Genomic DNA, 24,532 nt, shown 5'->3' with positions numbered 1-24,532 from the left:
CTTTCAAGACACCCAAGGACACCTTACATAACAAATTAAAGAACAAAACAATAGTCCACAATATAATCTAATACAATCAGGTAATAAAATCAAATAAAATAATAAACAATAATAAAAATGAATAGTTGTGAATTATGTAGAGTATGCTAATCTAAACAGATGTGTTTTAAGCAGTGATTTGAATTGAAGAAGAAAGTCCAGTTGACGGATGTGAGGAGGAAGAGAGTTCCAAAGACGTGGGACAGAGCAGCTGAATGCTCTGGCCCCCATGGTACTGAGTCTGAATGTAGGAACAGTTAACATTGCAGCCGTGGATGAATGAAGTGCGTGGGAAGGAATGTAGGGAAGAAGCAGGTCTGGGAGGTATGGGGGGCAATGTTATGAAGGGTTTTGAAGGTTAGCAATAAAATTTTGTAATTGATCCGGTAGGGAACAGGAAGCCAGTGGAGCTGAATGAGAAGAGGTGTGATGTGGTCTGTTAATCTGGCACGGGTGACAATCCGTGCTGCAGAGTTCTGAATGGATTGGAGATGGAGAAGTTTATTTGGGGTGCCAGTGAGCAGGGCGTTGCAATAGTCAATGCGGGAAGTGAGCAAAGCATGAATGAGGACCTAAGTATTATGTTAGGAAAGAGAGGAACGAAGTCTGGAGGTGTTGCGGAGGTGAAAATAAGCAGTGCGAGTGATATAGCTAATGTGAGGGCCAAAAGAAAGTGCACTGTCCAGAATGACGCCAAGACTTTTGACTTGGGAGGAAATAGGAATTGTTGAGCCATCAATTGAAATAGTGAAAGGTTGGGTTTTAAAGAGGGTGACCTTTGAGCCAACGAGGAGAACCTCACTTTTATTTCCATTTAGTTTGAGATAATTTAATGACATCCAGTTACTAATAGTTTGAAGACAGGAGGTAAGGGCAGAAGGGGGTAAAGAAGTGTTTGGTTTTGTGGAGATGTAAAGTTGTGTATCATCGGCGTAACAATGAAAATTGAACCCACATTGTCGGAAAACGTTGCCATGGGGTAGTAAGTAGATGATTAAAAGCAGTGGTCCCAGCACTGAACCCTGAGGGACACCATGAGTAACTGTAACAGTTTTAGATGTGACATTTTTCCCCCTGAATAAATTGTTTTCTATTATGTAAATATGATTTGAACCAGAGTAGTGCATTGTTAGTGATCCCGATGTCAGCGAGGCGTTCCAGGAGAATTGAGTGTGAGATGGTGTCAAAAGCTGCGGTAAGGTCGAGTAGGATCAGAATGGATAGAAGGCCATTGTCAACTGCAAGTAGGAGATCATTGGTGATTTTTACCAGAGCTGTTTCAGTGCTATGATTATGACAAACCAGAATGAAAATATTCAAAGAGGTTATTGTTATGAAGGTGGGCTTGAAGATGAGTTGTTATAGTCCGTTCCAAAACTTTAGTGATGAATGGGAGATTGGAAATGGGATGGTAGTTATTTGGATCATTAGGATCCAAACCAGGTTTCTTAAGAGTCAGAGTGACAGAAGCAGTTTTGAGAGATATAGGGACAGTGGCAGTATGTATGGAGGAATTAATTGATAGGTACAATAGAAGGCAGACAAGTTTTAACCAGGGCAGTAGGGATGGGATCAAGCAAACAGGAGGAATTCTTGGACTTAGTGATGAGTCTAGTGATTTCTTCAACAGATGGAGATTGAAAAGTCGATCGAGTAGAAGATGGTGGGTCCAATGTGGTAATCCAGGGTGTGTAGATATATGCAGAGGCTGACAAATTCAGCTGATGATGAATATCTGTAATATTTGTACTCTTCTAACCAGCTCCTAATCTTCACAAGATTTATCTCCAAGTAAATAATCATGTTCATCTGGTCCAATGACCAACATTAAGTTACGAATACTGTTTTTTGCTTCCACTTTAAAGTGAAGCGGCCAGTTTTATTTTTGTTGGCCACCACGCTCTCAAGCCACGTCCCAGGCCTGCAACGATTTATTTTGTTTAAGCCTGAGTGAATGAGAGACAGGTGTGTAGGCCCACTTAATTTATTGTCATAGATGTTCTACTGATTTTCAATTTCATTTATCTTGGTGTCAGTTGAATAGAGGGTTATATTGGAACTGTTTCTTTTCCTTATTGTATATTGTTTACCTATTTGCTTTCATTTTCAATTTCATACATATTTAATTGTCTATACTGAATACTTTAATTTCAAGTATATTTCAGTAAATTGTATATAATTTTTCCCATTCACATTTTGTTGTTATTTGAGTTTACAACAGTTAATTAAAATGTCACATTTTTAGTGGGATAATTTGAATTAAACGTAAAATTACTACTAAAGTAAGGCACCTCCAATAAGTTTCAGTTAAAACAAATAGTTATAAAAAGAAACATCTGAGTTATTTGTTTTATTAGTATTTATTTTGAAACCAACCTAGGGCCCCAACCCATGTTACATTTACTAAAGTAGTTTAGCTACCTGCAGTACTATAACCAGCACTGGGAAAAGGGGTTACACTTTTAAGCAATCTATTGAATAAAATGCCATGAACGTGAATAAAATGAACATGATGTGACTTTATTGGAGTGCTAATTTGCAGAGCTCATGCTAACATACCCATTTTGTTATGATCAGATGCTTTTCTTATGATTTCTATAAAAAATGCTTGCTGTTGTCTCATTTTTGTTGTTTATTTTGTTACTGAGAGGAAAGCACGCAGCACATATTTACATATTCATCTAAACTCTGCTCTCAGCACAGTGGGCGGCATCAGTTGTTCAATAACATTATATCGCAGCTCACGTATTTCGAACTTCGTTTTACCCCTAAACAAAGAACGAAAAAGAACTTCGCTGTGAGTATATCGGGGTCTTTAGGCCACAGCTGCCCGAGCAAAAAAACTTCGGCAATAAAAACGAAAAAAAAAAAAAAGTTTAACTAAAGTAATTTTTGCTTTTTTGTATGGTTGAGTTGGTTTTGTGCAAGTAAGATAAGTAACTGCCTGCTCACATTTAGTCTAAAACTACAATAACCATCAAGTTTACACAGCACACACAACACCTCTACACTTACTCCCAATTTCTCTCAACATGGAGACAAGAAAGGTGTCATTCAATAAATGGAAAAACATAGTAACTTGAATTGCTTGTTTGAAAATGTAACTATTAAAAGTAAAAAGTAAAATATTTTGTTGTAAATTTAAAAGTTATGCGTTAATTTATTAGTTACTTGAAAAAAGTAATCTGATTACGTAAATCATGTTACTTGTAATGCGTTACCCCCAACACTGCATATATACAGGGTTGTGTAATAAATGCCAAGTGTTCTAGTAAACCAGTTGTGCATCAGGATTAATTGTACTGTTCCACACACCTAGTGTCACAAGTATGCTCTGTTTTGTTTATTTTCTGTGTTCCTGTTGGCCTTAGTTCCCTAGTTAGTAACCTTGGTTCTTAGTTAGTTAACACCTGTTCTGTTTTAGCTTGCATATTCTCCTTGTGTATTTAAGCACTTAGTTTCCTCAGTTTCCTTTTCCGGTATTGTTTGTTAATGTGTAGTTATGTTGATACTCCTGCGGTTTCTCCTTTCTTAAAAGACTCTTGGTTTACTTTTGAATCATGCGTGTTCATCGACACATTATACCTAGTGTAGAACTGCTACACAGTTCTCATATGATTTCTTAGAAGTTTGTGTTATGAAGTGACACTGGTGGTTTAATGTGACACCTGTGGGGTGACATATAGAATAATGTCAGATATGCAAAAACATTTAAATGTATGCAGGAACTGGGTTAAGCAAATTTAAAAATGTAAAGTAAATGTGAACAGCAACAGTGTTCCTAGCCATTCAAAATCTATGATTTCAGCATTGGTTTTCAGCCTCCATGGAGAGCATTAACTATATTTTATACTCAAATGTGATGTGTAACACCACAGTACTCAACTCAACAGAAGCTGCATAAAATCTCATGTATAGACATGCCAGAGTCCATTTTAATTTTTGCTCACCACCTTTAAACTTTGAAACCTTAGTGATTCTAATCCAACAGTAAAGCCCTGCTGAGAGTTTAGAAGGTTGCAGTTTGTAAAATATGTTAGAAATGTGGTGTAATGCTCTATTTAATAACTGATTGACATATGCTTTGTGAGTTTAGATATGGAAATGGGCATTTGTACCATTGAATATAGTGGTTTAAGCAAATTGAAATGTGTTTTAAGAAAATTAAGTCTATATGAGCCTGACTCACAAATGACTAGCCACTGCACATCCCTGTTTCATGACCAACAGGCCATCTTAAACAATGTGTCTCAGTAGCATTTACATTTTCCTTGTGTGCTTTACTATTTTTTTCAAAGCTTCTTGCTCAAAACATGAGTTCAGTTTGGAAGGAGATTACTTATTGGGTGGCCTTTTCGCTTTACATGAAATTGAACAAGCAACACCCCTGTTCTCCCCAGAGACCACTGAATGTTTCAGGTAAGGAAGGACCTTTTTATCAGTCAAGTTATCAAAATGCAATATTGTAAATCAAAGCAGCATTTCCTTAAAGTCAATTTTATAAAGTGAAAATTAAATTACATGCTATTAACTTCCTCACTGATGTTTTCAAGGCACCGTTCCTCAAAATCTGGCTATCAGATGATGCAAGTAATGAGGTTTGCTGTTGAGGAGATTAACAACTCCACCACTCTTCTGCCCAGTGTTTCTTTGGGCTATGAAATTTTTGACCATTGTTCTGATGCAAATAATTTCCCTTCAGTCTTAAGTTTTATCTCAAATAATGGATCAATAAAACCTAAAGAAAAACTCAACAACTATCAGCCTAAAGTGATTGCTTTAACAGGGCCATATGGAAGCACACCAACTATTACTATTGCACCACTGATCACAATGGACCTTATACCATTGGTAAATTATGGTTCTTTTTATGCAGTTTTGTACTACCCTTTGTTCAGGACTACCAAGTTACTATATATGCAGTATAATGCTAATACATTGTTTATAATATTTTGTTTTCTTCTGTTTCAAAGGTGAATTATGGAGCTTCTAGCTATGTGTTAAGCAACAAACTAAAGTATCCCTCTTTTGTAAGAACAATTCCTTGCAACAAAAACCTAATAGAGATGATTATTCACATCATACAGTGGTTTGGATGGAACTGGGTTGCCTTTCTTGGTAGCCAAGATGATTACAGTTCAGACGGACTAAAGCTGTTTAACGAGTATATAAGCAATACTGGCATTTGTTTGGCCTATCAAGAGAGTCTAAGCCTAAACGCAAACTACAGTCTAACACTTCAAAAGATTGATATGCTCAAGATCAATGTCATTGTTGTTTTTGCTCTGCCACAATATGCAAGCAAAATTATCAAAGCAGCCATAGCAAACAACATCCAAGACAAAGTATGGATTGCAAGTCAGTCATGGGCGATGGATCAACAGCTTCCCAGAGAGCCAGGAATTGGGAAAATTGGCACAGTCATTGGTATTACAGAGAGATTGTTGTCAGAGCCTGGATTTAATGAATTCGTCTATAAAGACAGGAGAACAACTGATGTTAACCATAATGAAGAGAGTGACATCCAGAGTACGAGTAAGATGTGTAATCAAGTTTGTGATTACTGCACATTGTTGACCCCAGAGGAGGTTATAAATGAAAATCCCACATTATCCTTTGCCATCTATGCTGCCATATATACCATAGCTCATGCTTTACATAAGGTTCTGCGGTGCGACATGAATGAATGCCGCAAAAACACAGCGGTTAAGCCATACATGGTGAGTGAATTCATTTGAATCCATGACAAGTTGAATCAATATTTTAATTACATTATTAAATAACAATGTTTTAATTAATTATATAATGAATAATATTGTTAATATTTTTTATGAAATTGCATATTATATTATTGGATTATTATATAATTAATAAATGAATAAAACAGAATAAAACAAAGGTAATATTCATTTTACTAAAGTTATAGTAATATTAAATTGGCTTTTTTTTTTTTTTTTTTTTTCACAACAGCTTCTGGGAGAAATAAAGAAGTTGGATTTTCCACTCAATGGCCGTCAGGTGAAATATGATGATAATTATGATTCAACCATCAGTTATGCAGTTGTGCTCTGGCAAACTGATGTAAACCCTCCACAGTTTGAGATGGTGGGCACGTATGATACATATCCAGAAGTGACTTTTACCATCAACAACTCTCTCCTGCCCTGGCATAACAATGGTTCTGTAAGTCTTAATTTGATCTAAACATTTAACTTTATAGATTCCAGTTTTTCTCAATTAACTCAACCATCAAAACAGACTCCTACTTCAGAAAAACAATCCAGTTTATCTTCATGATGTAGTACTGCATTTTTTTTCAGCTACAGTAGCATAAAATACAGCAAATACTGACATCAATTAGATTGTTCTAAATTAATTACATATGCAAGTATAGAAAAAGCTCATTTATCATAAAGCTGACAAAATATCTTTTTTTCTGTTTTAAAGCAAGATCTAAGAAATGTGTGTTTGTTTAAGGGAATTATGTAATTAGCATTTTGTAATTCGCAGTCTGTTTATGGAAATTACGTAGTGTTCACTGTTCAGATGGTCGAGTTAATTGTTTGTGTAAAATCAAATAAGAAAAACTGACTTTATTAACACATTTTTCCTATTCCTTAAAGGTTCCTTTCTCAAACTGCTCTGCTGAGTGTAAGGAGGGATTTTCAAGGCAACCTGAAAGTTTTCATAGTTGCTGTTTTACATGTAAAAAATGCCCGCGTAACAGCTATGTGGATCATTCTCGTAAGTACGGAAGTGGTCATTCACACCTTGATATTTAAGTTTCTTCTGTCCATTCTCTCACCACAATACACTTTACTTAAGATATGTTTTTTTTTTATGTGATGTGAAGACAAATTTTCCCACATCCATTTAATTTCTAGTTCTGTCATAAAACTAGGTCCTAGAAAATAGGTCCTTAATGTAATCTGCTAGCTAGCACCATTCACTACATGGTACAAGCTGCAGCCATTGAGCTTGGTGCTTAACATAAATAGTTTGGTTCTGTGTTTGCTGAAAGCAAGTCTTGAGAAACAGAAACCCTCCACCTTCCCCAGCTCAGCTGAAATAAAATATTTTTTTGGTACAATGTAGAGTATGTGAGCAGAGTGGAGTAATTATTGAGGAGGGAAACTTGTTGCCACTCCACTCTGGTACAGTGAGAACATTCACTGTATTGGCAGTAAACTCTGTTCTAGCACAAAACTTCTACCATATCTTCTTCACACCTTTTCATAATAACACACTGGATATTACAAATATTATGGATTTTACTGTAAGCCAGTTACATAAGTTAGGTAATATAATAAAGCAATAAGCCCCAAAAAAGCCGTGGTTTACAGTGAATTTATAACAGCTAAGAGTGGAGTGCCTAAAACCCCCTTAGCTGTTATAAATTCACTGTAAACCACGGCTTCACGGGGCTTATTGCTTTTATAAAACGGTTCCCACACAATACAAATATTAAAGCCAAAAAAATATGTATCAATGCAACTTTCATGAAGTAAAATCATTAAAAGGCTTCCTTCCGCTGGAAAAAATAGTTCCTGACCGTGAACAGCAACAGAAGTTACATTTATTACGCCATTAGATGGCGACAAAGATTGTCTTTATGAGTGAGTCACAAAACCTTTTATATTAAAACTTGTTGTGAACACGGATCAAGACGCAAATGACAAATGCTTTGACTAGCGCTGTCAGTGTCAGCAGGGCACGGGAAAACCCATTAAATGTTAAAAGGACAAGATTGCAGCGGACATTCAACAAATTTTTTATTATGAACATAGGACTTGACCTGAAGGAAAAATGCTAAATTTGAATGCAGGTGATACACTTGGTCACTCTATCTCTCTCACAATACTCTTCTACATAATGCAGTAAGCTTCAATGAACAAAATCAATAGAGAACAAACATGTTTACGTTGTTAAGAGTGGTTGCTAAGACAGACGCAGCAATACTTATGTAATGCAGTCAGCTGTATGTTTTTGGGAATTTTACAACTGCTTCGAATGTGGCTCAACCAATCAGAATCAAGGGCAGGAACTATCCATTTTATAAGTGTATTCTTTAAATACAATTGTAGCGTGTATTACTGTAACATCTTCAGCAACCAGGTTAATTTGAAATGTGCCTTGTCACGCAGGGGTTGCAAACAAATGGAAATAAAAGAGCTGAATCTATTTGAAAACATTTTATTTATTAACATTTATTAACATTTATTCCTTTTTAATCAAAACCCAAAACCCAATTTCAGGTTATCTTGAAACAAAAACATGAGAAACAGAACACCTAATACAATGATGACATCAGACCAAGACTAACTGAAATATTGAAATACTCAAGACTAACTGAAATACTGTGTGTGTGTGTGTGTGTGTGTGTGTGTGTGTTTCTGTAAAATGCGAAAAAAATCAATTTCATAAAGACATCATTGGAGTTTTTAATATTTTTATATTGTCGTAATTTCACAGTTGTTTCTACATTAATTTGGAAAAATAACTTAAAGACAGTATATTTAAAAAAAAAAATTTAATAGCATCTTTTTATGAATGAAGGCCAGTATGTCTGATACTAATACTGTCATTGGGGCCGAACTCAAGACAGGAAGGTTCCACAGTTAGAGCCTGTAGATCTCCCAACTCGCTTGACTGATGCTAGAGCCAACAAGAGGGCAGTCTTAAGTGAGAGGGACCGAAGGTCGGCCATCTTGAGAGGCTCAAAGGGAGGGCCTCGGAGTGCCCTAAGAACTGTGGAGCGGTCCCATGAAGGGACTGAGCAACGGCAGGAAGGATTCATCCTTCTGGTCCCTCTGAGAAACTTAACGACCAGGTTGTGCAGGTCCCACAACTCCAGTTGAGGGTGCCAAATTGTGAAGGTCTCTCCTCAGCGGTATAGGCCATAGGTGCTGACAGCACCTGGACTAATTCTGGGAACCAAGGCAGATTCTGCCAGCATGGTGCCACCAGACGAACTGACCATTTCTCCTCTCTGATCTGACCGATGAGTTGTGGGAGCAAGGCTACCGGAGGGAAAGCATAAGGGCCTTTTAAACAAAGCTGTAGTGGTCGCATGTGGAGAAGGCCCAGAAGAACTAAGGAAGCCGCTGCCATGAGGCCCGGCAGCTTCCGAAACCTCTTGAGGGGAAGAAGGGATCCTTCCCTGAACGAGGCCGCCATGCTCCTGATTTTCAAGGCACCCTCTTGTGAGAGCCAAGCCTGCACTTGAGTTGAGTCGACGACAGCTCCCAGGAACAAAATTCGTCGGCTGGGGAACAGTGAGATTTTGTCAAAGTCCAGATGGTTAAGGAGCAGGGATCTGTGGGCGCATAGCTCCTGTCTCAACTCGGCCATTTGTCGAGATAGTTGAGTATGTGGATTTCCATCTGTCAGAGGGGAAAGAGCCAGGGCGAAGCTGCGCTTCATAGTTAACATTCTGAACGGCCGTCTCATGAGAGCACGATTCAGATGTCTCAGATCGAGAATAGGCCTGCGGCCGCCATCTTTCTTGGGGACAAAGACATAGCAGCTGTAAACACCTGACTTGCTCTCTTCACAGCACCTTTTTCCAGCAGAGCCTGAACTTTGGCTCTAAGGACATGAGAACTGCTGTCTAAGACCGAAGTGTGAATCACACCCATGAAGCGTGGTGGTCTGCGAGCGAATTGGAGCGAGTAACCTTGTTCTATTTTCCCCAAAATCCAGCTCTTGCCCTGCCCGGAGTCGAGTGACAAATGGTTTAAGTACTACAGGCTGCATCAGCCTGCAGAACGTACTACAGAACAGCTCCTATTACAGCATTGAGAGGAGAATGGCTCTTTTTGTGAGAGTATAAAAAATTTGTTATGGTTGCTATGACAGCAAGAAGGGGTTTGGGTGCGCAGACTGATGGGATGGACCCAGAACCGGCAACAAACACATCGTTTCCAGGGCCCTGAGCTGAAGAGGGGCTGGAAGACAGGCACAGATTGAGAGTAATCCGGCCCTTCCCTCCTTAATCCTAGCGAGATTGAGCTATAAGTGGCACTCCAGCACTCATGTCTTAAAGTACAGCCGATGGATTAGGCAGTAACTTTGGCAGCACACAGGGCCAAGTTCGTGGCGCTGCGCAGCTCTTTGAACATCGCAGGGTCAGGTCGAGACCTGTCTGTGTCATCGAGAAGCTCACAGGGGAGTTCTGAATAGATCTGAATAGCAGCGTTTCAGTGTGACTTTATAGGCAGTCAACCCCGCCCTTTCTGGCGGGCTGAAACACCATTTGTCTGTGCAACTGCACAGACGTAAACCAATCAGGATTCAGGATTAGGAGAAAATAGGAGTTTGCATTTTTTTTTTTTTTTGTACATGTAAGTGTTTTGAAAATTTTCACCTTGTGAAAATAGTACTAAAGTAAATAAAAAACTAAGTATATTCTTTTAAAGGATATTATTACTGTAATAATTATTCGTTTGAAAAGTATGCTGACGTATACTGTATTTCTTTTTCACAAGCGTATGGGTTTTGGCAAAACACTATTATAAACATTCATATTATTCTACTGTTTTTCAGGGGACCCCTATACCTGTTTTCCATGTGCAGAGAGTGAATGGTATGATGAAAACACCATGACATGTAAGAGACGTTCTGTTGTCTATCTTCAGTTCACAGAAATCCCCTCCATCGCTGTCTTGGTTTCTGCCATATGTATAATTATTTTACTCATTGCCGTATTTTGTATTTTCGCCTACAATTACAACACACCAGTGGTGAGGTCAGCTGGTGGTAGCATGTGTTTCCTGATGTTGATTAGTTTGATTTTGTCTAGTATAAGTGCATTCTTTTTCTTTGGAGAACCCACATCTGCACTTTGCCTCCTGCGAAATGCCATATTTGCATTTTTCTTCACTGTCTGTATTTCCTGTTTGACTGTCCGTTCCTTTCAAATTGTTTGTGTTTTTAAAATGGCTGCTCAGTTCCCTAAGGTGCACAGCCTTTGGGTAAAGCACAATGGCCAGTGGCTCTTCATTGCATTTACTTCTGTCATTCATTTAATTTCTTGTGTGATATGGATGACTGTCTCTCCTGTCAAAGTCACGGCTGACTGGTGGACTTATACAGATCAAATTATGCTCGTCTGTGAAAGGGGGAATACTATAACTTTAACCATAGTTGTGTTCATAGGTTGGTTTCTTGGTTTCCTGTGTCTCCTGTTTTCCTACATGGGAAGAGATCTGCCGAAAAATTACAATGAGGCCAAATCAATAACCTTCAGTCTAACTTTGTACTATCTGACCTGGATTGGATATTTCACAGCATACCTCTCTTTCAAAAGCAAATACATCATCCTTTTGAATGCACTGGCTCAAATATCCAGTATAAATGGAATTCTCTTTAGCTATTTCATACCAAAATCTTACGTCATAATATTCCAACCACAAAAAAACACTCCAGCATACTTTCAAACATCTATTCAGAATTACACCCAAACTATCAGTAGGACTTAGACATTAGTCTTTGTGTATCCACCTTATTTTTAAAGTGCTGCCATTTGTAACTTGAATGTGCGAGGCTTCCGTCTCATCCACTTCCAGTTATTTTACATGTACAAAAACATGTATTTGTTATCATATTATTTGAATCTTTTATCATAATCATAAACACTGATTTGTAGCGCAAAGTTTTACTGTTTAATGCACTTTGTTTCTTCTAATTATTTACTTATAGTAGCTGAATAATCGGATTTGGAAGTCTCACACATTCACGGAAATTAACTTACTTTCTAGTTGCAAAATAAAGGATAGGATGTGAACTCAAACTCTGTTAGTGGCTTAGATCCTTCCCTGAATTTTAAGAATGAAAAGAGTAATTTAAATAATTATAAAACTTTTGTTTACATGCTAGCATTGACATTTAAGTGTAATGTAATGTAAACACAAATGCTTGCTTTTAACTTGTAATAAAGAACACTTTCAAAACTCCCATAACTTAGTGTCCAGGTAATACAGAGATTTGTGATGTTTGGATGTTTGACATCATACTGACTGCCTATTAATGTATTTGGCATGTCCCAGTTTTGCTTTAAAGGGCATGTTTTATGCCCCTTTTTACAAGATGTAAAGTAAGTAACAAGATGTAAAATGTCCCCGGAGTGTGCATGTGAAGTTTTAGATCGATTTTTTTTTATTTTTTTTTTTTTTATTTATTTATTTTTTTATAGCATGTTAAAATGGCAACTTTTGGGGGGGTGAGCAAAAATATCTAGGAAATGTCTAGAAACGTACTGAAGGAGGGAATGGAGATGTTACTTTGATAGTGGCCAGTGAGATTATACAGGTATAAATATGACCGGCATTATTCACTTCATTCATGTTTTGCTGGGGAGGCGAGACAAGATCCCGGCCATTCAGTGGTGGTTCAGGGCTCTGGCAGAGGGACGTAACGTCTCTGTTCCATCCTTCAGGGAACAGGGTTACATTAGTAACCTGGACATTCCCATTCAGTAGGGCTGCAACAACTAATCGATAAAATCGATAATGAAATTCTTTGCCAACGAATGCCGTTATCGATTAGTTGGGCTGATCACGTGATGGGGGAGCATGACTGCAAGGTAACGCACGCGATATGGCGGAGAGTACAGATCAACTGGCAGCAGGAAAAAGTGTGCATCATCCAAGGCTTGGGAGCATTTTATATTAAATGCAACAAAGAAGACTGTAACCTGCAAGTTATGCAAAGCTGAGCTTGTGTGTCATGGAAGTACCACAGTGATGCACGAGCACATGAAAAGAAAACACACTGGTGTCACGGATGAAGGCGAAACATTAGTATGGTAAGCAAAAACCGTATATCTTCATCATATGAAAATGGTATAATTTAATGAAGTGCTATTGTGTAAACTGTTTGTTAACTTAAGGACAGTCGCACTACATCTGTTCTGATGCGATTCGCGAGCATCAAGTTGCGCAATCACCTCGCTTGCAACATAGTGATGGATTAAATGGCGCCACCACAGAATAGGTTAAATTAAAACGGTGCGAACTGCGTCAAACACTTAATCTAAAAGCAGCGAATAACAGCTGTAGTAAAAGATTACATTTTTTTGTCACTGTTGTGGTTTTCAGCGAATGCTTTTTGGTGCATTTGTGCACCAATGCATATTTTTTTCCCTTTCTTTTTATTCAAGCCTGTTAGCTTGCTGCGTTTCTCTGTTCCATTCTCTTTTTTTATAGCATTTGTCTACTACAGAAGTGAACTTATCTGTTTTCAAACATGATTTACTGCAGCTTTGCTATGTTTACATGATTGTATTCAATGTTTGTATATTTCATTGATGCATATATCATTTAATTATTATACAAAATTAAATAAATTATATATTTTAGATGCTTATATCTTCATTACTGAACTGAACAATGTCTGTGATTTTTATGAACAAAAATTGTCAAAACAATGTATTATATTTTATTTAGATTTTTTTAAGCATGGTTGTCAACTTGCCATCTGCAATTATTAAAAACAACTCAAATTTGATTTACACAATTTGCTTCACCTTGCATACTCAAATGCAGTTTTTATTTATTTTTGTTGTTGTTTCCAGAAAGAAACAACTCAGCATGAGTGAATTTGTTAAAAGGAGAAATCCTCCATGCACACCTCAACAAGCAGCCGCTATAACAGATGCCATCCTGTTTATGTTGGTAACTGACAATGCGGCCAATGTCAATGGTGGAAGATGAAGGACTAATAAAAAATTATTAGCATCCTCAACCCAGGATACATTCTTCCCTCAAGGACCCACTTCACAAAATTAATTGAAAGGAAGTACCAGGAGGCATTTGAAAAAATTAAGTCTGCTATAAACACCACCAAGAGCAGAATGGCTTTAACTGCTGATATATGGACAAGTGTTGCCACTGAAGCATACCTTGGCATTTCGAAGATTTTGAAGATGGTGTCTATCTGCCTTACCACCATGCCACTTGAAGACAGACACACCTCAACAAACATTGCAGAGTGGCTGGAAGATGCAGCAGTCAAATTTGAAATTCCTTTTGAAAAAAAATACTGACACCGTACGCAATAATGGTGCAAACATTGTGGCTGCTGCAAAATTACTGGAGGAGAAACATGGGTGGACCGGTATACCCTGCACTGGCCACATCTTGCGGTTGATTAATGCTGCTTTAAAGAACACAGGCATTGAAAGAGCTGTTGGAGCGGCAAGATGTCTTGTGGAGCACTTCAAAAAAAGTGAGCTAGCCTGCAGTTTGCTCAAAGAAATACAGAAACAATTGGGCACACCTGAGCACAAGCTTGTACAGGACATAAGCACCAGATGAAATAGTACATTCTATATGATTAACAGACTGATTGAGCAGAGGTGGCCTTTAACTGCTACTCTACCTGACCCATCCATCAAACGCTACCTTAATTCGAAACCAGACCAGTGGAGTCTGCTTGAAGAGCTTTCAAATGCTCTTAAGCATTTTGAATGTGCCACTGTTTTTATGAGCGGGCAGGAATATGTAACAGTCTCCTCATTGCCTCCACTTGTGAAAGGGGCTGATGAAGTCTACTGAAGGTGCTTCCTTTGATTCAACTCCAGTCAAGTCCTTCCAAGCCACAGCAATTCAGCAGCTTCAAAACAAATGGAAAAAACTCTTTGAACAAGTTGATAATTCTGTGATTCTCTCCTTTGCTCTGGACCCAAGGTTCAGAAGACTGAAGTTTCTGTCACCTGAGCAAATGATAACTTGGCAGGCTAAAGTGCAAACTCCACCTCAGCCATGAGAAAAAAAGCTGAACCTTCAACATCTTTGCTTGATTCACTCCTTGAGTCTGGAGGCAGCAGTAAGGAAGAGAGCAGAGAGGAGAAAGCTGAGGAGGACCTAATAACATATAAAGTCCTGGCTTACTTTGTTGAGAGACCCGTAGCCAAGGAAGAAAATCCTTTGGATTGGTGGAGAGATAATAAAGATAAATACCCCACCTTGGCCAAATTAGCAAAATCCTACTTGTGTATTCCAAGCACCTCAACGCCATCTGAATGTCTGTTCTCTGCTGCAGGCTACATAGCTTACAAAAAATGAGCCATGACCCAGAGCATGTGGACATGCTGACATTTTTGCATTCCAATTGTAAATTTTGTAAAAGTGAATAAGAAACATGTTCATATAAACAACTATGAAAAGTGACAGTTTTCCTGTTCTTCTGCATTCTATCTTATGCTACAGTAGCATTCTATCTCATGCTACAGTAACATTCATTGTTTGTTTATTATTTATGCTAATATCTTATTGCCAGCATGTTTATGTCCTAATTTCATAATGTGAATTTTATGAGTACAACTCAGTACTTGTTTTGCTTTTGTTTATTTATATTTTGGATATTTAATGAAGTTTTACTGTTCAAAAACTGGGCAAACTTTTGTTTTATTTAAGGTTTAAAATGTCAAAATTAAAGATAGTTAAACTCAATATGTGTCTCTTGCAATTTTTAAAGTACAATTATATACATAAATACCCTGATTTAGGGTTTTATATAGTTATAATAAGCAAACGTCTAATAAAAAAAAAAGGCTAAGTTTTTATCAGACTAATCAATTAATTAAAAATAATCACCCAATTAATCGATTATCAAAATAATCGTTAATTGCAGCCCTACCATTCAGTCAGTCATGTTCAACATTACGTCAATACTAACGTAATGGGGTCCCTATGGAACACACCACTGAACTGTGTTACAACTGTGTTGGAGATGCTGGCAAGCCACGGCGTGCCCTTTTGGCAACTGCTCCACAAATGTTGTAACCTACCCAGCGCCTGAAGTAAGCCTCCATACAGGCTCTTTCTCCATAAGAGAAGTCCTCCATACCGTACCGTTTACTGTCAAGGAAACCATATTGTGGACAATGATATTACCTGGCAGGGAATCCCATCATATGTGCATCTAGTTCGGTACAAGGGCTCACCCGCCGGGAATGCACACGAGTACTGGGCCTGGCGTCAGATGCCTCCGCCACATCTGACTGCCGAAGGATGCTTGAGGAACTCGATTCAGGGTTCACAGAGTGTGGAACTCACCTGAAGAGGAAATAGGCTCTCGTATTCTCCTGTTAGAGGGGAATGGAGCCGTAAGCAAGCCAGTATTCCTGCACGTTATCTGTTTGTTCCACCTCGCTGCCCCACTGTGGGTATGCCTACGGTCCCCTTGGTCCCGCTTGTACGGTCTCTGCGAGCCTGGCTAGCGCTCCCCAGTCCATTTCGCTGGCTCATTCGGACCATTCACTTCGCCCGGCGTCCCCCCAAGTTCAGGGGCGTCCACTTCACTACAGTGAAAGCTGTCGATGGCCATGTTTTGCATGCGGAGATCGCAATCCTACTGTCAAAGGACGCAATAGAGCTGGTCCCTCCAGCTGATATGAGGTCAGGGTTCTACAGTGCCTACTTCATTGTACCCAAGAAAAGTGGTGGGTTACGACCAATCTTGGACCTGCGAGTTTTGAGTTGGAGCCTCCACAAGCTACCATTCAAAATGCTCATGCAGAAACGCATAAGCCGTTCCTGCGCTTTGCGTTCAAGGGCCGAGCATTTCAGTACAAGGTCCTGCCCTTCGGGCTGGCCCTGTCTCCCCGCATCTTCACAAAAGTCGTGGAGGGAGCCCTTGTTCCCATGAGAGAACAGGGTGTTCGCATTCTCAACTATCTCGACGATTGGCTCATTCTAGCTCGGTCTTGGGATCAGTTGTGCGAACACAGGGAGCTGGTACTCAGTCACCTCAGCCAGTTGGGCCTTCAGGTCAACTGGGAAAAGAGCAAACTCTCCCCTGTGCAGAAGATTTCTTTTCTCGGTATGGAGTTGGATTCGGTCAAACAGACAGCACGCCTCACAGAGGAATGTGCTCAGTCGGTGTTGAACTGCTTGAATACGTTCAAAGGCAAGACAGCGGTCCCACTGAAATTCTTTCAGAGGCTCCTGGGGCATATGGCAGCCGCAGCGGCAGTAACTCCGCTCGGTTTCCTTCATATGAGACCGCTTCAGCACTGGCTTTATGGCCGAGTCCCGAGATGGGCGTGGCAATGCGGCACGTAACAAGTGGCAATCACTCCGGAATGTCCCCAAGCCTTCAGCCCATGGTCTTACCCCTTGTTTCTTTAGGCAGGAGTGGCCCTAGAACAGGTGTCCCGGCATGCTGTGGTATTCACAGATGTCTCTGCCACCGGCTGGGGTGCCACGTACAACGGGCATGCAGTATCAGGGTTGCGGACGGGCCCCCAACTGCATTGGCACGTCAACTGCCTCGGCACGTCAGCTGCCTCGAGTTGCTAGCAGTACGCCTTGCCCTGAGCCGCCTGAAAGGGCCATTACAGGGCAAGCATGTGCTGGTCCATATGGACAACACTGCGACCGTTGCGTACATCAACCATAAAGGTGGTCTACGCTCCCGTCGCATGTCGCAACTCGCCCGCCATGTCCTTCTTTTGGAGTCAGAAGCATCTGAGGTCGCTTCACGCCATTCATGTCCCCGGTGTGCTCAACCGTGTGGCCGACAAGCTGCGCTGCCGGGAGAGTGGTGACTCCACCCCCAGGTGGTCCAGCTGATTTGGAGAGGCTCAGGTAGACCTGTTTGCCTCGCCAGATACCTCTCACTGCCAGCTGTTTTACTCCCTGTTTGAGGGAACACTTGGTACAGATGCACTGGCACACAGCTGGCCCCGGGGCCTTCGCAAATATGCGTTTCCTCCAGTGAGCCTACTTGCACAGACCTTGTGCAAAGTCAGGAAGACGAGGAGCAGGTCCTGCTAGTTGCGCCCTATTGGCCCAACCGGACCTGGTTCCCGGAACTCACACTCCTCGCGACAGCCCCTCCCTGGCGCATTCCTCTGAGGAAGGACCTTCTTTCTCAGAGACGGGGCACCCTTTGGCACCCGCGTCCAGACCTCTGGAAACTCCATGTCTGGCCCCTGGATGGGACGCAGCAGTTCCAGGTGACTTACCCACCAAGATACTTAACACTATCACTTCAGCATGTGCACCATTTACGAGACATGCTTACGCCTTGAAGTGGAACCCGTTCGTCGAGTGGTACTCTTCTCGCTGAGAAGACCCCCGAAGATGTTCGATCAGAGTCGTGCTTTCCTTCTTGCAGCAAGGGTTGGAGTGTAGGCTGTCTCCCTCCACCCTCAAAGTTTATGCTGCCGCAATATCCTCATACCACAACCACATCGATGGTAAGTCTTTTGGTAAGTACAACCTGGTTGTCAGGTTCCTTAGGGGGGCGAAACGGTTAAATCCTCCTCGACCCCCCTCTATACCCTCTTGGGACCTTGCTCTGGTGCTTCGAGCACTCCAAAATGCTCCCTTTGAGCCCTTGCAGTCAGCAGACTTAAATATTCTGTCTATGAAGTCTGCTGCTGGTTGCATTGGCCTCCATCAAAAGGATAGGGGACCTGCAGGCATTTTCGGTCAATGAATCGTGCCTAGAGTTTGGGCCGGGCGACAGCCACATGGTACTGAGACCCCGGCCTGGCTTTGCTCTGTCCAGTTCACGCTTTGTGACTGTACAGAACTCAGAGTCTCAGGACCTCAGACCAGCTCTTTGTCGGTTACAGAGGCCAGCAGAAGGAAAAGGCTGTCTCCAAGCAGAGGATGGCCCACTGGGTAGTGGACGCCATCGCCTTGGCTTACCAAGCACAAGGCGTGCCCTGCCCGCCTCTCTGACAGATATTTGTAGAGCTGCAGGCCGGGCGACACCTAACACGTTCGCTAGATTCTGTAGCCTTCATGTTGAGCTGGTCTCCTCCCGTGTTCTCACCTCAACCGGTCAGAGGCACGGAGAGGCCCGAGCTTAGTGTCAGCTTGCTGCGCTTACATGTGCTTATTGCTCCAGAGAGTCCTTACAAGGCAGACCCTGTTGAGTCCTCCGATCACCCTTTGGCAGCCAGACGTGGCGGAGCATCTGGCGCCAGGCCTATACTCTGTTGTATCCTTGAGAACCGGATTTAGACTGGGTTCCATATGTGTGATCCTACAGGGATCCCATGTGTTATTCCACGGTTGCTCCTAAACGAAGCCTGTGTCTTTCCCTCTGGGAGAACCCACCTCTCATCAGGTTGGAGTCACCCCAGTACTTCCATATGTAGTACAGCCCTATGGGGTTAGTCCATATGTATTTCTCCACATAACTCCTGATTGACACTCTCTGTGTTAGCCCTGTCCCACCATCCTTAGGCAAGGGGGTACAGGAGGCTTGCAGAGAGCGCTGGAAGGGGGCAGCTCCTGTGGCACTTTGGTAGGGATTCCTATTCGTCGGTCTGTCCGACATACGTTGAACGTGACTGACTAAATGGGAACGTCTCAGTTACAAAGGTAACCCTCATTCCCTGAAGGAGTGAACGGAGACGTACGTCAGTTGCGGGACCCTGCTGATGCTGCCGCCTAACCTGTTCGGCTCATCATGCAACGTACCTGCTGCTCATTAAATACCCGCGCTTTGAGGCGAGCATCTGCTGCATATGATTGCATGCCAATGTGCATTGGCTCATTTTATTTACACTTGAAGCAGATTGGCCTCTCTAGCGAGATTCCTATTCTTCAGGGAACGAGGGCTACCTTTGTAACCGAGACATTTGGCATGCTCCAGTGCTCCGCCTAGAATAGATTTTAGTCCGTTACTAACCTGATCGTAGATTTAGCTGAACATAGATTTAACATAATCTACTAGAGATAATAATTTCAGAGTAAATCAGAATAAAATGTATCATGCCAACTCACCCTTCACAAAGACCCGCCCACCATTATTGTTGCTACATCCATCAAACCATGGTGCTCTGCTCTCACACTACACATCATGTTCTCATGTAGTGAAAAATACATTGCGGAGCAAAGAGGACACTGACGATGTGCCGACAGACAAAACAGAGTGAGTTACTTTTGGTATGAAACAAAGTCTAAGCTTTCAAATTCCCTTCTAGCCATAACCACTAACTCTCCTGTGTGGTTTGTTTGTCAGAAAAAATGGCAAATTCTGAATTATGATTGGTCAGATCACCTGTCAATCAAACTCCTGGTAAATTTAAAGATAATCATTACAATACATCAAATGCTAAGAAATAAAGAGTAAAAGATGCATTACCTGATATCTGAAGGATATATAATGCTTAGTGTCTGGCTTCAGAATCGCCCTGAGCCTTTCGCAACATTTCCTTAAGTACGCAGACCAAGGTAAACATTCTACAAATGGAGGCTTGGAAAACAACAATTGGAATTTGCATTCACTACGATCATAGACCAGGGGAGTTCGCACCCCATTGAGGAACAGGGGGTAATGTGGATGGAGACCCTCGGAAAGTGCACACTCTGTGTGGTAGGCAAAGTATCTCTAAACTCTTACTTGTATTACCTTTTGGTCTATTTCTCTGGACATGAGACCATTGTACCAGTCACACATTTCAAATAATACCAAACATGACTGTTAATTCAATTGCATTGACACAGAACATTATATTTTTTATACAATCATTCTGTGTGAATGGAGTGATAGGAAGAATGGGTAAAGGGAAGGAAGTGGGGGAGATGGAACAAATGCAAAGGAAGGACAGAAGGGAAAGAAGCTTTCCCACATCTTCACTTAGTGGGGAGTGGAGACGGATGCCTGTATGTGTTTGTATTGTTTGTATCCCAGGAGATTCTTCTTTCAGCCTTACATCAGTAATGTGTCTATTTATCTATATCTGTGTAAGGGAGGCTAGGCTTAATGAAGAAATGTCTGGCTTGATTCCAGAAGGGGTGTCTGTAAGAACAGAGTCCAGTAGTACAATTCCATTTGACCACTTTTTTAATCAATTGAAGCAGGTAGAACAAAGCAGATGAGCAGAGAGTACATGTTTTTTTTTTTTTCTAGACAAGAACAAATAAAAACAATTGAATCAAGATAAATCTTATTTAAATTACACAATCAAAAGATATAGAAACAGGGAAAATAAACTTACATTTCTACAGACCTACAGCCCAGCCTGTCACCACCTCTATCGACGGATGCTTCGCCAGAGCCCCCTGCAGACATGAAGCTTCTGCCTGCCGCGATGTTAGAGCCAATGCCCAAGGAAGGGAGGACAGCGGCAACCATAGCCCCGGAGCTGAAGCACCCCAGAGGCTAAGTTTACATGCAACCAAATAATCCGTTAGTAATCTAACAACTTAATCGAGTCGATTGATCTTGATCTGAATTAAATTTCCATCGGATTGAATGAGGTGGTGGTTTATTCCTTTTCTAATCTGATCGAGAGAACTCGTAATATGGGATTAAATTCCCACCTAAAGTATTGTGGTCATGGATCAAAAAATAATAAGCGTGAATCAAAAATTTAAAAACACATGTAAAAATATATTGCACAAACTAAAAAAAATAATGCAAAATGATCAGAATAGCAAACGTGGTCACGGATCAAAATATAATAAGCGTGAATCGAAAAATTAAAAGCGCATTTAAAAAAAATAAAAAGCATGAATCAGAAATTTAAAATCTTTGCACAGATCTTAAACTTGTTTATGTGTTCCTTAAAGTAGTTTTCCTTGGTTTTATTATTCTGTACTTTGTGCTCTTACATTTTCTGATCATATTTTACTCTTTTGTACACTTGTGCTGTTTTTCTCTTTGCTCTTCTTTCCATGTTCTGCTCTTGCTTTTCCAAATGTTGCAGTACAAGTTTCATGTAAATTAGCGTGGGCTTAAGTGTCACCATCGGTCCACTAGTTCTAGATTGACAGCTCCTCCTCTAGCCAATCAATCGAAGAGTGGGAGATGACATCATTTCAATGCGACTCATGGCTACTGATGCTCACAATCACACAGGAGAAGATAACCATCACAGCTGGCAATTTCCGAGCTGGGGTGAAATCTTTCCGTGGCAGGACACGTTATACTGTATGTGCCTGCAACTCGACCTGTCACCAGTATATATGTCTACCTGGCAATCTTTTATTGTTAAATTCACCATCCTAACGACAACCTGTCACTTTAATGCACCTACTACTGGACCTGACACCTCGAAACGCAACTGTCACTATGCAGTGGCCTCACAACGTTACTCTACCTCTCTGTCGGTCATGTTGCCTGCCAATGGTTACCCCCCCCACCATCAACTCTGCCGTGGGCTATCATCCTGTTGACCCGGGACCCTCTGGGTCAGCAACATCTGGCCACTCATCCCATCATATCTTCCATGGTTGCTTCCTCCATCCACTCCGCCTTGGTATATTCTTCCTGTTTTCACCATCCCTTCGTCACCTCCTTGTCCGCCTCGAAAGCCCCCACCCTCCCTCATCTTTTCTGTTATGGCGCGAGGTCGCGCCTTCCAGAAAGGGGCATAATGTAACATATATTAAATTATTTTTGTCTAATTAAAGTTTAATTTTCATGGACTTTCAGTTTGTTTCTATCCAGTTTCCCTTTTCCTTAGTTTTAGATTCCCACCAGTCTTTAGTTACTATGGTTACAAATATGATAACAGTTATTAGTTATTCAGTTCAGCTGTGTATCGTTAATTAACCTTATTTGCCTTAGTATTTAAGTTCCTGTGTTTTCAGTGTTCGGTTGTGTAATGATGGGTCAACAGAATGGGGATCCATTTGCAGCTTTTATTAAGAATAGTATACACACAGGTAAGGGCAGAGGCAGAGACGAGAACGGGGACAGGCAATGGTCGAGGCAGGCGGCAGACAAACGGTATCAGGAAGCAGGCAGAGATCAGGGCAGGCGGCAAACAAACACAGTCCAGTAAGCAGGCAAGGATCAAGGAAGGCAGCAGAGAATCACAAAAGGTAAACAGTCCAAACGGCAACAGTATAACAATCCACAGAAAACGCTTAGAAATGATCACCGGGGCAAATCAAGACTTCGCAGTGTGTGTGTGTGTGCATGCTGCTTAAATAGTGTGAGTGTGATGTGGTGCAGGTGTGTGTGCAATCAGTCCCAGGTATGAGGGCCTATGGGAAATGTAGTCTGAATGATGGTTATCAATATTCCGGTGAAGGCTCCCTCCGGTGGTGCGGGGGAGGAAGTGCGGGAGCCTCACTTGTGACAGGTTGTCAGCTCTCGTTAATGTTACATTGTGTTTTCTTGCCTGCCTTTTCTTGGAGATACCTTTGGATATTATTAAAGGCTGTTTGAACCTGATTCTTCATCTTCATGTGCTTTCCTACATCGTATCGTGACTCTGTCTGTCTAAAAACAATTTGGGCTCTTAGCTATTTTTATTATGCATCTATATTTTATAAAGTCTCTCTGTTACACTTGACAATTTCTGACAGATTTGTCATAACACGTTTACTTCAGCTAAATAACCTTTACAAAATTATTGATGCATGCACTGCATACAGCTGTACTTGTGACAAAGTTTTTTTTTTCCCATGACAAGCCACAGCAGCATAAATCCTCAAATGTTTTTCTGTCTTAGCTATCTCTCATCCAAATATTGCATGAATTGTATTTATCCACAAAAGAACTAGTTCCCCCAAAAATGAAAATCCTGTAATCAAAACTATAATTTCGTCCATGGAACGAAATTATACAATAGAAGTCAATGTCACCAAAACATTGGTTCTGATTTTTTGAAGATGGTTTTCCACTCAACAAAGCCACTTCCTATGTTATGCAATCTGCCATACAATTACTATATAGATTGGTCAATGATGTGACGGGTCATTTTTTTTGTCCAAAGGCCTTAATAATAATAAAAAACAAAGATATGACATCCAAAGTATGTAAGGTAATACAACTAGATCTCTTTTATTGAAGGTTTTAATTATATTTTGCTACATATAAAGGTATTTTAAAGATTTTGAAGTGCCAAAAGGTCATATGGTTTAACCGTCCAAAGGTCAATACAGCCATTTCATTTGTGATTAAAATATCTCAAAATGTAATAAATATGTATATATATTTTTATTTTGGCATGATTTTATTACCTTATATATCAACGTAGTGCAAAATGGTATCAAAATTATGTGTAGAAGTCATTGCTTTGTTATAAGAAAGAATGTCTGGAAAAGTGAATTTCATTTATGTCATTCAGAGTAACCTTTTGGCTTGTTCAAGGTGCATCGGCACTGCACAGACCGATGACATCAAAGTACCGCGAGAGTGATTCAAAAGCACAAGGAGTCTTATGCTCTCCAAATGCTCTCGCAGTACTTTGATGTCATATGCCGATCGGTCTGCGCAGCGCCGATGCATCTCGAACAAGCCTAATATAAAGGGACCGTTTTGGATCATGTAGTCAATATCATGTGACAGGATGTGACATCATTCAGACACCTGCAAAGGACCACATGGTTGTGAAGCAAAGTAACTAACTCTCTTTTAACTATTTGAAAAATTCATGTTTTCACTTGCTCATACACATGTCCTGAAACATCAGGTCATTCGGTACAACCGCTATAAAACATGGAAAATATTGTAATATTTTAAAAACCTGTACTAAATATAAAATGTTTGATTGTCCTTTTGTTAGCTAGCT

The 24,532-nt window shown here is 40.6% G+C and overlaps 1 protein-coding gene across 1 annotated transcript; it reads left to right on the top strand.

Moving 5' to 3' along the window:
• Positions 1-4,581: 4,581 nt before the first annotated feature.
• LOC127517769 (taste receptor type 1 member 1) lies at positions 4,582-6,821 on the top strand. Its single transcript, XM_051903859.1, has 4 exons — positions 4,582-4,890; positions 5,013-5,759; positions 6,010-6,222; positions 6,663-6,821. The coding sequence occupies exons 1-4, from the start codon at positions 4,582-4,584 to the stop codon at positions 6,819-6,821; spliced, it is 1,428 nt and encodes a 475-aa protein (XP_051759819.1).
• Positions 6,822-24,532: the final 17,711 nt, after the last annotated feature.

The sequence above is a fragment of the Ctenopharyngodon idella genome, chromosome 8 (assembly GCF_019924925.1).
Source record: "Ctenopharyngodon idella isolate HZGC_01 chromosome 8, HZGC01, whole genome shotgun sequence".
Classification (NCBI taxonomy): domain Eukaryota; kingdom Metazoa; phylum Chordata; class Actinopteri; order Cypriniformes; family Xenocyprididae; genus Ctenopharyngodon; species Ctenopharyngodon idella.
This window is presented reverse-complemented; position numbering and strand designations above follow the sequence as displayed.